An 11,651-nucleotide genomic window follows, 5' to 3' on the forward strand; every position below is an offset into this window, starting at 1 on the left:
AAGAACCCAATCCTAATTTTTCTTACAAAATAGAATAACAATATTATAGAGATGGAATTGCACCAATATATGGTTTATTTTCCTCTATTATTAGATGAAAATAAGAAAAAATGTTATTTTTTTTAGTAGACATGTTTACTCCAAACAAATGGAATGAGACTTGAGATACTATTAAAGAAAGTTCACATGTTTACGTGAAAACGAATTGAACATTCAGTAACTTGAGAGAGAAGGTGAAAGGACAATGTAAAAACCAATATAAAAAGGTAAGATCATCTGATGCTGGAACTGACCAGGAACCTAAATATGTACAAAACAAAAGTTCCTCTGTATCTTTCTATGTACATGAACAGATTAAAAAAAAATAGAAACTTAGAAACCCATGTTGAGTTTTGTATAATCTTAAAGATGACCCCAAGTGCGTCTTCTGAAATGCAAAACTTCAAAAACATGGTTTATGGATTCCATGACCTTGGATACAGCTTGCCTAGTGGGTCATGGAGACCACCAGAGTTCTGGCGACGCTGGTTGTTCATCCACGTTGAATCCTCTGGCATCAAAGATGCTACCGGGTTGCTACCGCTCAAGTAATCAAGCGGGTTGTGAGTAGGCTGAACCAAACTGCTGCCTACCTGAGTTGTGCCTCCCCCCATCAGCAATTCATAGTTACCATTCGATCTTTCTGGCTCAAAAGGAGAGCTGGAGCGGCGCAATTGACTGCACTGGGAGAAAACAGAGAATAAGCTCTGATCTGAACTAGCTCCCCTATGAATGATCGGCTCAGCGTTAGTAGCACCCCTGAGAAGGTTCAGATCTCTCTCGGTCGTCCCGGTATGATTGCTTTGGCTTTCCCACATGCTCTTAAATTGCCAGTTCTGATTTAGCAAAGAGCCAGCGTTCAACAGGGGCTGTTGTGTGGTGACTCCAATCTGAGCAACACTGGTGTTCCAGTCCGGCCGCTGCATCAATAATCCACGTCCATCATAGTAAACGTTCTCTGACATGCTTCCTTGGCCATAGATATCATCAACATGTCTTTGCCGGTCCTGAGAAAGTCCCTGTGGTGCAGTCATCTGATGCTGGAACTGACCAGGAAACTGACCCCCCTCCATCAGATTGCTGCTTCCTTCCTGCTGAAAACCAATGTTCATAATTTGTTTATGCTCCGGGACATTAAGAAGAAAGCGAAGCTGCTCAGTGGTGGTGGCCTTTAAATAGAGACTGGAGCAGTTCATTTTGGTTGTTGTTAGGGAAAGAGCCAAAGCTGTTGTTTGCTTTAGGCTGCAACATCTTCCTTCCATTAACTTCTTCAAGGTGTATGAAACCGTTTTTCTCATCTTCACCACCTTCAGGATGGTGTATAATTGACAATCCACCACTGGGGGTGTAAGCTTGGTGGCCAATGTAGGACTGCCTGATTCCACCCAGTGGCTGCCACACATCTCCACCAGAAAGAAACTGCAACTCTTCTCCATGGCTTGAAGTGACTAACGAAGCCTTCTCCACCTCTGGTACACAGTTTTTGCCTACATGAATTGTATCTTCGAGATCTGGAACGGTGGGGGTCACTAGAAAATGAAGCTTGTGGGAGAGAATGGCTTTGTATTGAGCTGGAATACTCATTTGCTTCAGCATCCTTTCGATTAAAGGGATGATGATACCTGCTTGGATTGCCATTGTCACAATCTGGTGACGAAACCTCTGAGGGATAGGTACCAACTTGCACGCAGCGACCTGAATCTGTGATTTGGTCAACGTGAGAAGAAGAATCCTCTGAAAGGGAGTGAGTCTTGGCATTAACTTGACCAAAACTTCCAGAATCTTCATCGTCTGGTGCTAAATCACCACTCTGGTTTGGATTCAAACTTTCTGCAGAGTGCAGTTATTTATCCTGTGCCCGAGAAAGGAGTTAATAACATTGGAATGCAGAAACTATGTATAATACATGTTTATCGTGAAAGCAAACCTCCATCAACGGATCGATTTTGTCCTTGAATTCTCTTCCCACAGAGTTGATTACATCTCGTTTTTGTGACTGCAGCCTTTTCCAGGTTGCATATGCTGCAGGAAGATCTCTAACCAGTTGTAGCCTGCATGAAAGAACTGAAGTTTAACAAAAAAAAAAGAGAACTAAAGGCATTATGAAGGAAGCTGCTTGTTCAACAAGTAACACTGACCAGTGAGTGTTCAGTTTCTTCTGTTCTTCTTCCACAAACATTCATGCAGTCTAACAAGAGAGACCAAGATGAAGTAATAACATCTGATTCATGGATCGAACTGAAACAAAAAAAGTACTGACCTTTACTGCTGAATATGAAGAGAGCGGTATTGGGTAAGTAAAAATTCAATCTCTTGGTGTATCTCAGACAAAACCCAGAAGGAGAAAGTGAAGATAAGGGGTAAGAAGAAATACAATAATGCAATAGATCAATAAACCAAGTCTAATGAATTGGAGAAGAGAGTGATGAGATTGAATAAAAAGCTGGGAAGCAAAAGGAGGAGGAGTATACCTATACAGAGAGAGAGAGAGAGTCAATGGCCGCAGAGAAGAGAATGGAGCTGATAGAATATGCTCAACAAGATTCTCCGAGATCCTTGGATCACATAAGTTTGTTATATTAGTTCTCCTGTAATAGTGGAACAGACGAACGACATTGTGTATATATTTGACGATGTATTGTACATTGATAATCAAGGAACATAAATCATTTTATGGTATCAGAGCTATAGCTCTTGAGACCTCGTCTTTCTTCTTCTCCTTCTCTTCTTCTTCTCTTCTTATTCTCTCATCGATCTTTCTCTTTTTCAATTCCATGGCGGTCAATCCTCCGGTAAAAGAAAGGGCCTTTGGCGTCACTAACATCAAGTCCCACATTCCTATCATCTTGGACTTCGATGACCACAACTATGATGCATGGCGTGAGCTATTTCACACTCACTGCCTTGCGTTTGACGTCGTCGGTCATATCGACGGAACAAGCGTACCAGCGGATGACAACGACACTCCTTGGATGAAACGTGACGGACTGGTCAAACTTTGGCTCTACGGAACCCTAACTCAACCTCTGTTTCGCTCAACATTCAAGACCGGCGGGACTGCGAGGGACATTTGGGTGCGGATCAAGAATCAGTTTAGGAACAACAAAGAGGCACGCGCTTTGCAACTGGATCACGATCTGCGCACCACCGAGATAGGAGACCGATCCGTTCATGAGTATTGCCAAACACTCAAATCTCTTTCTGACCTCTTGGCCAACCTCGACGCTCCTGTCCCTGATAGGACTCTCGTTATGTACCTACTGAATGGTCTAAACGAGAAGTTTGACAACATCACCAACGTTATCAAACACAAAGATCCGTTTCCAGCCTTTGACATCGCAAAATCAATGTTGCTGAATGAGGAAACACGTCTTAAACGTGGACAAAAAGCGCCAGCCACTACTGATACTGCCTCCTCCTCTACGGTTCTTACTGCCTCCACAGAGAAACCTCAGCAACAAAAATTCAACAGAGGCAACCGCAAGCAAAATCGAGGACGTGGTCGCGGTGGTTTCAATCAACGGCCATGGAACAACAACTGGAATCCTAACTGGAACAACAACAACGCTCAGTGGCCTCTACCATTCTACCCCGGCTCAATGCCACAGTGGCCAACGTATCCTACACCATGGGCACAGCAGGACACGCGAGGAATCCTTGGGTCTCAGCCTCAACGACCTCCTCAAGCTCACTTCGCTAATGCCCCGCTTCAACCAACGACCGATTTCGCACAGGCCTTCAACACCATGACGATTGCAGACCCTGGCGCGGCAAATTGGTATATGGACTCTGGTGCAACAGCACACTTGGCATCTTCCTCAGGTATGCTTAACTCTGTTCTTAAAGACTGCACCGGAAAGACAGTCATAGTTGGTAACGGTTCTCAAATTCCAATTACTTCCTTTGGCTCTACTTCTATTCCAGCAAATTCTCGTCCTTTATCTTTGAAAAATGTCCTTGTTGCTCCTAATATCATTAAAAATCTCATTTCAGTACGTCGGTTTACTAATGACAATTGGTGCTCTGTTGAATTTGACCCTTTTGGCTTTACAATAAAGGATCTCAGCACCAGGAGAATTCTTCTCCGCAGTGAGAGTGATGGCGACCTCTACTCTCTACCAAGTCATTTCAATAAACCGGCTACTGCTCTCATGACTGCAGCCCCATCTTCACTCTGGCACAAAAGGCTCGGACATGTCAATAAAGCTTCTCTTCACTCTTTGATTTCTTCAAATTCTATTTCTTGTAATAAACATGTATCTCACGAAATTTGTGAAGCCTGTCAGTTGGGTAAACACTTGAAACTTCCATTTTATGAATCAAAAACCACTGTTTCATCACCTTTTGAGCTGATTCATTCAGACGTTTGGACATCACCCATTTCGAGTTTAAGTGGAATCCGTTACTATGTTCTTTTCTTAGACCACTACTCACATTTCTTATGGGTGTTTCCTTTGCGTAGAAAATCTGAAGTGTTCTCAAAATTCATACACTTCACTAACTATGTTCAAACGCAGTTCAAGTGTCAAATAAAATCACTACAATGTGATAATGGTGGGGAGTACAACAACACTCAGTTTCACAACTTCTTCTCTTCCAAAGGCATTGTTGTACGTTTTTCCTGTCCCCACACATCCCAACAAAATGGGAAATCGGAACGTATGATTCGTACCATCAACAATACGATCCGAACCCTTCTCTTTCAAGCTCGCCTTTCACCTACTTATTGGGTTGAAGCTCTTCACACCTCTGTCCATCTTCTCAACATCCTCCCGTCCACCTCCATACACAACAAAGTGCCATACACTATTCTTTTCCATAAAAAGCCTACTTATGATCATCTAAAAACCTTTGGCTGTTTGTGTTTTCCTAACATAAACTATGATCATCTTCATAAGCTTGCAGCTCGCTCTTCTCCTTGCTTATTTCTCGGATATCCAGCGAACCATAAGGGGTACCGTTGCTTAGACCTCAAGACAAGGAAAATCATTATTTCTCGTCATGTGGTCTTTGATGAAACAATCTTTCCAACGGCACAGCCTCTTGCCAACAAGAAAGAAGAGTATCATTTTCTTGACTCTCTCTCAGAAACTTCTCCTCTATTTAAATCCATTCTTGAGAGTCCTTTTCTTCAGCCTCCTCCTTTGATCACTTCCGCTCCCACTCAACAAAACATTCCTTCGGTGACCATTCCTCCTGCTCCATCTCAACCTCGTCACCATATGACAACAAGGAGCAGAGACGGCACTCGAAAACAAAAACAGGTCACTTCCTTGCTCTCTACTTCAATCTCTCCAATTCCTACAAGTCATTTAAAAGCACTTTTAGATCCAAACTGGAATCCTTCTATGACTGATGAGTACGATGCCTTAATTAAGAATGAGACGTTTAAGCTCGTACCTCGCCCCAACGATACTAATATTGTTCGTTCCATGTGGCTATATAAGCATAAAGTTGATGCAGATGGCAACCCAACTCGACACAAATCAAGATTGGTAGCTAACGGCAAGTCTCAGGAAGCAGGCCTCGACTATGACGAAACATTCAGTCCAGTTGTTAAACCAGTCACTATTCGATCGGTTCTACATTTGGCCTTGCAGCGCGATTGGGCTGTTCATCAGCTCGACGTAAAGAACGCTTTTCTTCATGGCAGGTTAGACAAACCAGTTTATATGCATCAACCACCGGGAATGATCGACAAGTCTCAACCTCATCACGTATGTAAACTCGAAAAAGCTCTTTACGGCTTGAAACAAGCACCTCGTGCCTGGAATGCTCGCTTCTCTGAGTTTGTGACAAAGCTTGGCTTCAACAAAAGCAACAGCGACCACTCTCTCTTCGTTTACAACAAAGGAAACGATCAAGCATTCATCCTCCTCTACGTCGATGATATTCTTCTCACGGCATCAACACCAGCGCTTAGACACACAGTCACAAATCTGCTCAAAGCTGAGTTTGAAATGTCAGACGACAGACCCCTCTCCTACTTTCTTGGAATCAAAATTGAGAAGAACTCCAAAGGTATGTTGCTGACTCAATCCGCGTATGCCAAAGATATTCTTGCTCGTATGTCGATGCAGAATTGCAATCCAGTAACAACACCGGTGGACCTCAAATCAAAGTTATCACAAGACGATGGCGATCCCATTCATAATCCCACTGAATACAGAAGCATTGCTGGTGCGTTGCAGTATCTTACACTTACTCGTCCAGACATACAATACGCGGTTCACCAGCTGTGTCTGTACATGCATGACCCAAGACTACCTCACCTGAATGCTCTTAAGCGCGTCCTGCGTTACCTCAAAGGCACTCTCGACCAAGGTCTTCAGTTATTCAAGTCCACGTCTACGCAACTGACTGCCTATACCGACGCAGATTGGGCTGGCTGTCCGGATACTCGCCGCTCTACCTCTGGATATTGTATCTTCTTGGGAGACAACCTCTTGTCATGGTCCTCCAAACGACAACCCACGGTATCTCGCTCTAGTGCTGAGGCTGAATACAAAGGCGTAGCAAATGTGGTTGCGGAGACTTGCTACATACGCAATCTCTTACTCGAGCTAGGTTGCCCCCTGACCACGGCTACACTTGTGTACTGCGATAACATCAGCGCGGTCTATCTCTCCAACAACCCTGTCAAACATCAAAGAACAAAGCATATAGAGATAGATATACACTTTGTGCGTGAAAAAGTGGCTATGGGACAAGTCCGAGTACTACATGTACCATCTTCTTCTCAATTTGCGGACATATTCACTAAGGGACTCCCGTCCTCACTGTTCAACGACTTCAAGCACAGTCTCTCCGTCCGGTCACCCAACGATTCGACTGAGGGGGGGGTGATAGAATATGCTCAACAAGATTCTCCGAGATCCTTGGATCACATAAGTTTGTTATATTAGTTCTCCTGTAATAGTGGAACAGACGAACGACATTGTGTATATATTTGACGATGTATTGTACATTGATAATCAAGGAACATAAATCATTTTAGGAGCGAGAGATTTGTATGGACGGAGGAGGATTTTGGGTCTCCGTCAACACACCTTGCTGCCTTGCCACCATGGACCACTGGTTCGGTTTACACATAACCGAACCGAACAGATCTTTTCTTTATTGGAACAAAACTAGGCCTTTGGAAATATGGGCTTTATAAAGCCCAATAGAAACTATTTATTTTTTCGTTTCGTCGTCCGCCAAAATTTTATCTTTGGAGGGAAACTGAAAGGTTGCAACAGCTGGAAAAAGGACATAATTGTCCGAAAAAAAAACAAAAACAAAATCCACAAGTGCGAAAATATCTCCTTCTTGTCTCCACACGCCTTCGTCTGGTGACAGCTTCTCATCACTCTCTCCAGTCCCTAATCTCCTGACAACAATTCACAGGTTCGTTAATCTCCTCGTTTCATCTCCAGATCATTGAATCTCGTCCTTGTCTTGTCTCGATCGTGTCTCGATTTGAAACCCTAATAACGTGTCGGATTGTGATTATCGTGGTTTCGTTTAGGGTTAAAATCAAATGGCTGGAAGAAGGAAGAGAGCGAAGAGTCCCGAGGAGCCAAAGGAGCGTCGATTGAGCTCACGTGTTCAGGAGCTGAGACAAAAGGAGCGTGACGAGAAGGAACAGTTAGCTCGCGAGAGGGTTAAGTTCCTCAGCGATCAAAGCTCTGAGCTTTGTGACGACGCCAAGGAAGATGATGTTAGCACCAATGAAGGAACCCTAATTACAATGCGGAATGGGAATGATAACAATTTGGATTTTTACGGTAGTGAAGAGGATCCTCACCTCAAAGTCAGGAGGAATCTGCGGTTCTTCAACACGCAGTATCTCCTCATGGTCCAGGTCTGTGCATTTTCCTCGCAATTGTTTCTGATGTGTTGTTGTTGTTGTTGTTGATGACTTGTGTTTGGTTCAATGTTGTCTATAGGGTAAGATGAGCAGACCTGACTTGAAGGGGGTCACTGAGGCAAGTATTGTTGTTACATTTTATTTATTTTCTTCTATTCTGTAACCTTCAATGTATGTTGTTTCCAGGTGATGAAAGCCAATGCAGTGTTGTACCCAAGAAAAATGATTGGTGACCTGCCAGGTTGGTTTATGATTGTGCTTTTACTTTCTTGTTCAAAGGTTTGATGTGATACCCTGATCACAACTTGCTTGTTGCAGGTATTGATGTTGGACATCGGTTTTTCTCAAGAGCCGAAATGGTTGCTGTAGGATTCCATAGCCACTGGCTAAATGGCATAGATTATATGGGAGCAGCCGAATACCAAAGAGTACCCTTTTTCTAATATTTTTTTCTTATCATATTTATAAGGTACATTGTAACCTCTCTTTTATTCATTGATTTTGCTATTTTTCTTTCTCCTGCAGGACTATGCTGCTTACCAGTTTCCGCTTGCTGTTTCCATTGTTATGTCGGGGCAGTACGAGGATGACCTAGACAATGCAGATGTGGTGACTTACACTGGTCAGGGAGGGCATAACTTAACTGGTGATAAACGTCAGTTTAAGGATCAAGAGTTAGTTCGAGGGAATCTGGGCTTAAAGGTCTGTTTTCTCTTTAATGTTCTCATTATGAATGCAATCTACTTTTTCTTTATAATGTAAGATTTTATTTTTAACTCTCCTTACTTATGTATTACTTGCTTCCATTTCTCAGAATTGCTTTGAACATGGGGTGTCTGTCAGAGTGATTCGTGGTCACAATTGCAAAAGCAGCTATAGCAAACGAGTATACACTTATGATGGATTATACACGGTACTTGTACATATATATCCCTTTTATTATTTGTTCTTGAGTTCCTTTTTATCTGTAATCTTATTTTAAAGGTGACTCTGGTCCTATTTTCTTACCTTCTTCGTATAGGTTGTAAAGTACTGGGCAGAGAAAGGCGTTTCAGGATTTACGGTGTACAAGTATCAGTTGAAACGAAAGGAGGGACAACCAGAACTAACTACTAATCAGGTATGTCTGTTCCCTTGTCTTATGATTTATGATAGCTGCAATCGTTTTATAAGTCATTCTGTATTCTAATTATTTAGTATGGATATCTGTTGTGGCATTGTGTTGATAAGTTACCTCAAGTCGTCATAGTTCCTGCATATTATGAACAACAATAAGCGTAGGTCATTCACAAACTACAAAACTTGTATTTGAATGATTTTGATTATAAGATTGCTTCTGTTTCATTGGCTATATTTATTATGTTCTGACTTATTACTGGGCCTAAAGAATGCACTTTACTCTACTTTTGTTTCTTGTCATCGCAGGTCAATTTTATGTACGGACGCATACCAAAGTCTACTTCCGAGATTCAGGGGTATCTGTTTAGCTTTTATCCAAGTAGTATTATTACACATTTAATTTCATTTTATCATTAAATAATGCCGATGGTTTTTTGTGAAGCTTGGTGTGCGAGGACATCTCTAATGGGCTAGAATCTAAGCGCATTCCAGCCACCAATCGTGTGGATGAGACACCATTTTCATCATCAGGCAAGTTGAAGCAGATCTAGAAAGTAATAATTTTCATTATTATTTGATTGATTATATTTAACGAGCTGAGTTATCCTCTTTTCATGTCTCAGGGTTCACATATATCAATTCTCTGAAGATTGAGCCCAATGTCAAAATTCCAAAGAGCTCAGCTGGGTGTAACTGCCGAGGCGGCTGCACTGATTCAAAGAAATGTGCTTGTGCTAGGCTTAATGGTGGAAACTTTCCATATGTCGACCTTAATGATGGCAGGTGATATTCCTTGTGCTGTCATTGTTCATTAGTTTGTGTGACCTTTGCGTAATGTTCTGAACTAAAGTTTGCAATGAGAGAAGTAAAAACTGGTTGCTACTTCAGTCTTATACTTCCTTTCCATGAGCACTGGCCAGCAGGCTCTTGGTGTACTGTTGCGGTAAATGGTACAGTTGGAACATTGATTGGCTTTTTTTTCTTTTTCAGATTAATTGAGCCTCGAGACGTTGTATTTGAATGTGGTCCAAACTGTGGGTGTGGGCCTGAATGTGTCAACAGAACCTCTCAGAAGCGATTAAGATTTCATCTGGAGGTATGTTTGGTCAAAACAAGACCTTGATAACTAACTAAAGCTGGATTTTGTTTGAGTAGAAAGAACCAAAGTACATTTGTATTTCATTATATATAGTCTGTTATCTTCGGCGTTGTTTGGAAATAAAGCTTATTATGTCTAGAAGACAAATTACAATCTGAAGCCTGATTATCTCCCTTTGGTTTATTTTGCTGTGGCTTCATCAAATAGGTCTTTCGTTCCCCAAAGAAGGGCTGGGCAGTTAGATCATGGGACTTCATACCAGCTGGCTCACCAGTATGTGAGTACATAGGAGTCCTCCGTAGAACTGACGATGTGGATACTCTTACTGACAATGACTACATATTTGAGATTGACTGTCAACAGACAATGCAAGGTCTTGATGGAAGACAGGTAACATAGAGAAAATATTACTTTGCTTTGTGATCATTACTGAATCAATCATGTTTTAGTTTTGAGGAATATATTGTTTTATTCTTGCAAACAGAGAAGGCTAGGGGACGTAGCTGTACCAACGGATAACAAAGCCAGTGAAAGCAATGGAGATGAGAGTGTCCCCGAGTTCTGCATCGACGCTGGTTCAACAGGGAACTTTGCTAGGTTCATTAATCACAGCTGCGAACCAAACCTCTTTGTCCAGTGCGTCCTGAGCTCTCACCAGGATATCAAGCTTGCCCGTGTGGTTCTTTTCGCAGCTGACAACATTCCACCACTGCAGGTACTGATAAACTCATCCCCTGTGGTTACTAACTCGAACATATGCTCTTTATATTCAGAAACTTGAAGCATTCTCTTGTCTTCTATTGCAGGAGCTGACTTACGACTATGGATATACTCTTGATAGCGTTCATGGACCGGACGGGAAGGTGAAAAAGCTTACTTGCTACTGTGGAGCAGTTAATTGTAGAAAACGCCTCTACTAGCAAAGGAGTAGAAGAATCTATATGGCTATTGGCAACATATTTTGTAGTATGAATCTCATTAAGACTGAACATATTTTTTGGGGACTACATGGCTAAACTATCCCCCAAGCGGATCCCCTTGACAATGTTGTTTTAGGGACTTAGGCATATTCGTCTGCAGCGTACATTAACTATTGTTGCTTTTTTGGGCATTGTCCCTTCCTTGAACTCTTTTATGTTAGTGGCATATAAACTTGTAAGGCCAACAGTATATAAACTTATATCTATTGCTGGTTTAAGAACTTGGTATTTGTCTAATGTCTTTTGTTAATCTAACTCCTAAGTAGTTCTGACTCAGCTCCTCCCTCTTACTGCCTCATCCAGATAACGGGCTAGATTGAGGCCCAGTTAACATAGTGGGCTTATTGGTAGGTTGGGCCCTTTTAACATAAACGTCCACGCGTCCGCGTGCTTGCTGCTTCAATATGGAATCATATGGCAGATGCAAGCTGCAGAATGATGTTGTTTTCTGGGATGATTTTGTTTGATATGATGATGTGTATGTTGGACCGTAACCTAACCTCCCTTGTAAGCTTTCTCTATGGATAAGGGTCACTTATTATAAAGTAAGCAATGTGAATTA

General features: G+C 42.1%; 1 protein-coding gene and 1 pseudogene across 1 annotated transcript; one reads left to right on the forward strand and one right to left on the reverse strand.

Annotated features, from left to right (window-relative positions):
• Positions 1 to 189: 189 nt before the first annotated feature.
• LOC103856041 lies at positions 190 to 2,543 on the reverse strand (annotated as a pseudogene).
• Positions 2,544 to 7,222: 4,679 nt separating this feature from the next.
• Positions 7,223 to 11,323, forward strand: LOC103856044 (histone-lysine N-methyltransferase, H3 lysine-9 specific SUVH4). Its single transcript, XM_009133122.3, has 15 exons — positions 7,223 to 7,428; positions 7,550 to 7,885; positions 7,971 to 8,009; positions 8,078 to 8,132; positions 8,210 to 8,319; positions 8,417 to 8,593; positions 8,706 to 8,804; positions 8,913 to 9,011; positions 9,317 to 9,366; positions 9,453 to 9,541; positions 9,634 to 9,793; positions 10,001 to 10,106; positions 10,317 to 10,499; positions 10,594 to 10,824; positions 10,916 to 11,323. The coding sequence occupies exons 2-15, from the start codon at positions 7,562 to 7,564 to the stop codon at positions 11,027 to 11,029; spliced, it is 1,836 nt and encodes a 611-aa protein (XP_009131370.1). The 5' UTR covers positions 7,223 to 7,428; positions 7,550 to 7,561; the 3' UTR covers positions 11,030 to 11,323.
• The last annotated feature ends 328 nt before the right edge of the window (positions 11,324 to 11,651 follow it).

Source organism: Brassica rapa, chromosome A03, assembly GCF_000309985.2.
Source record: "Brassica rapa cultivar Chiifu-401-42 chromosome A03, CAAS_Brap_v3.01, whole genome shotgun sequence".
Taxonomy (NCBI): domain Eukaryota; kingdom Viridiplantae; phylum Streptophyta; class Magnoliopsida; order Brassicales; family Brassicaceae; genus Brassica; species Brassica rapa.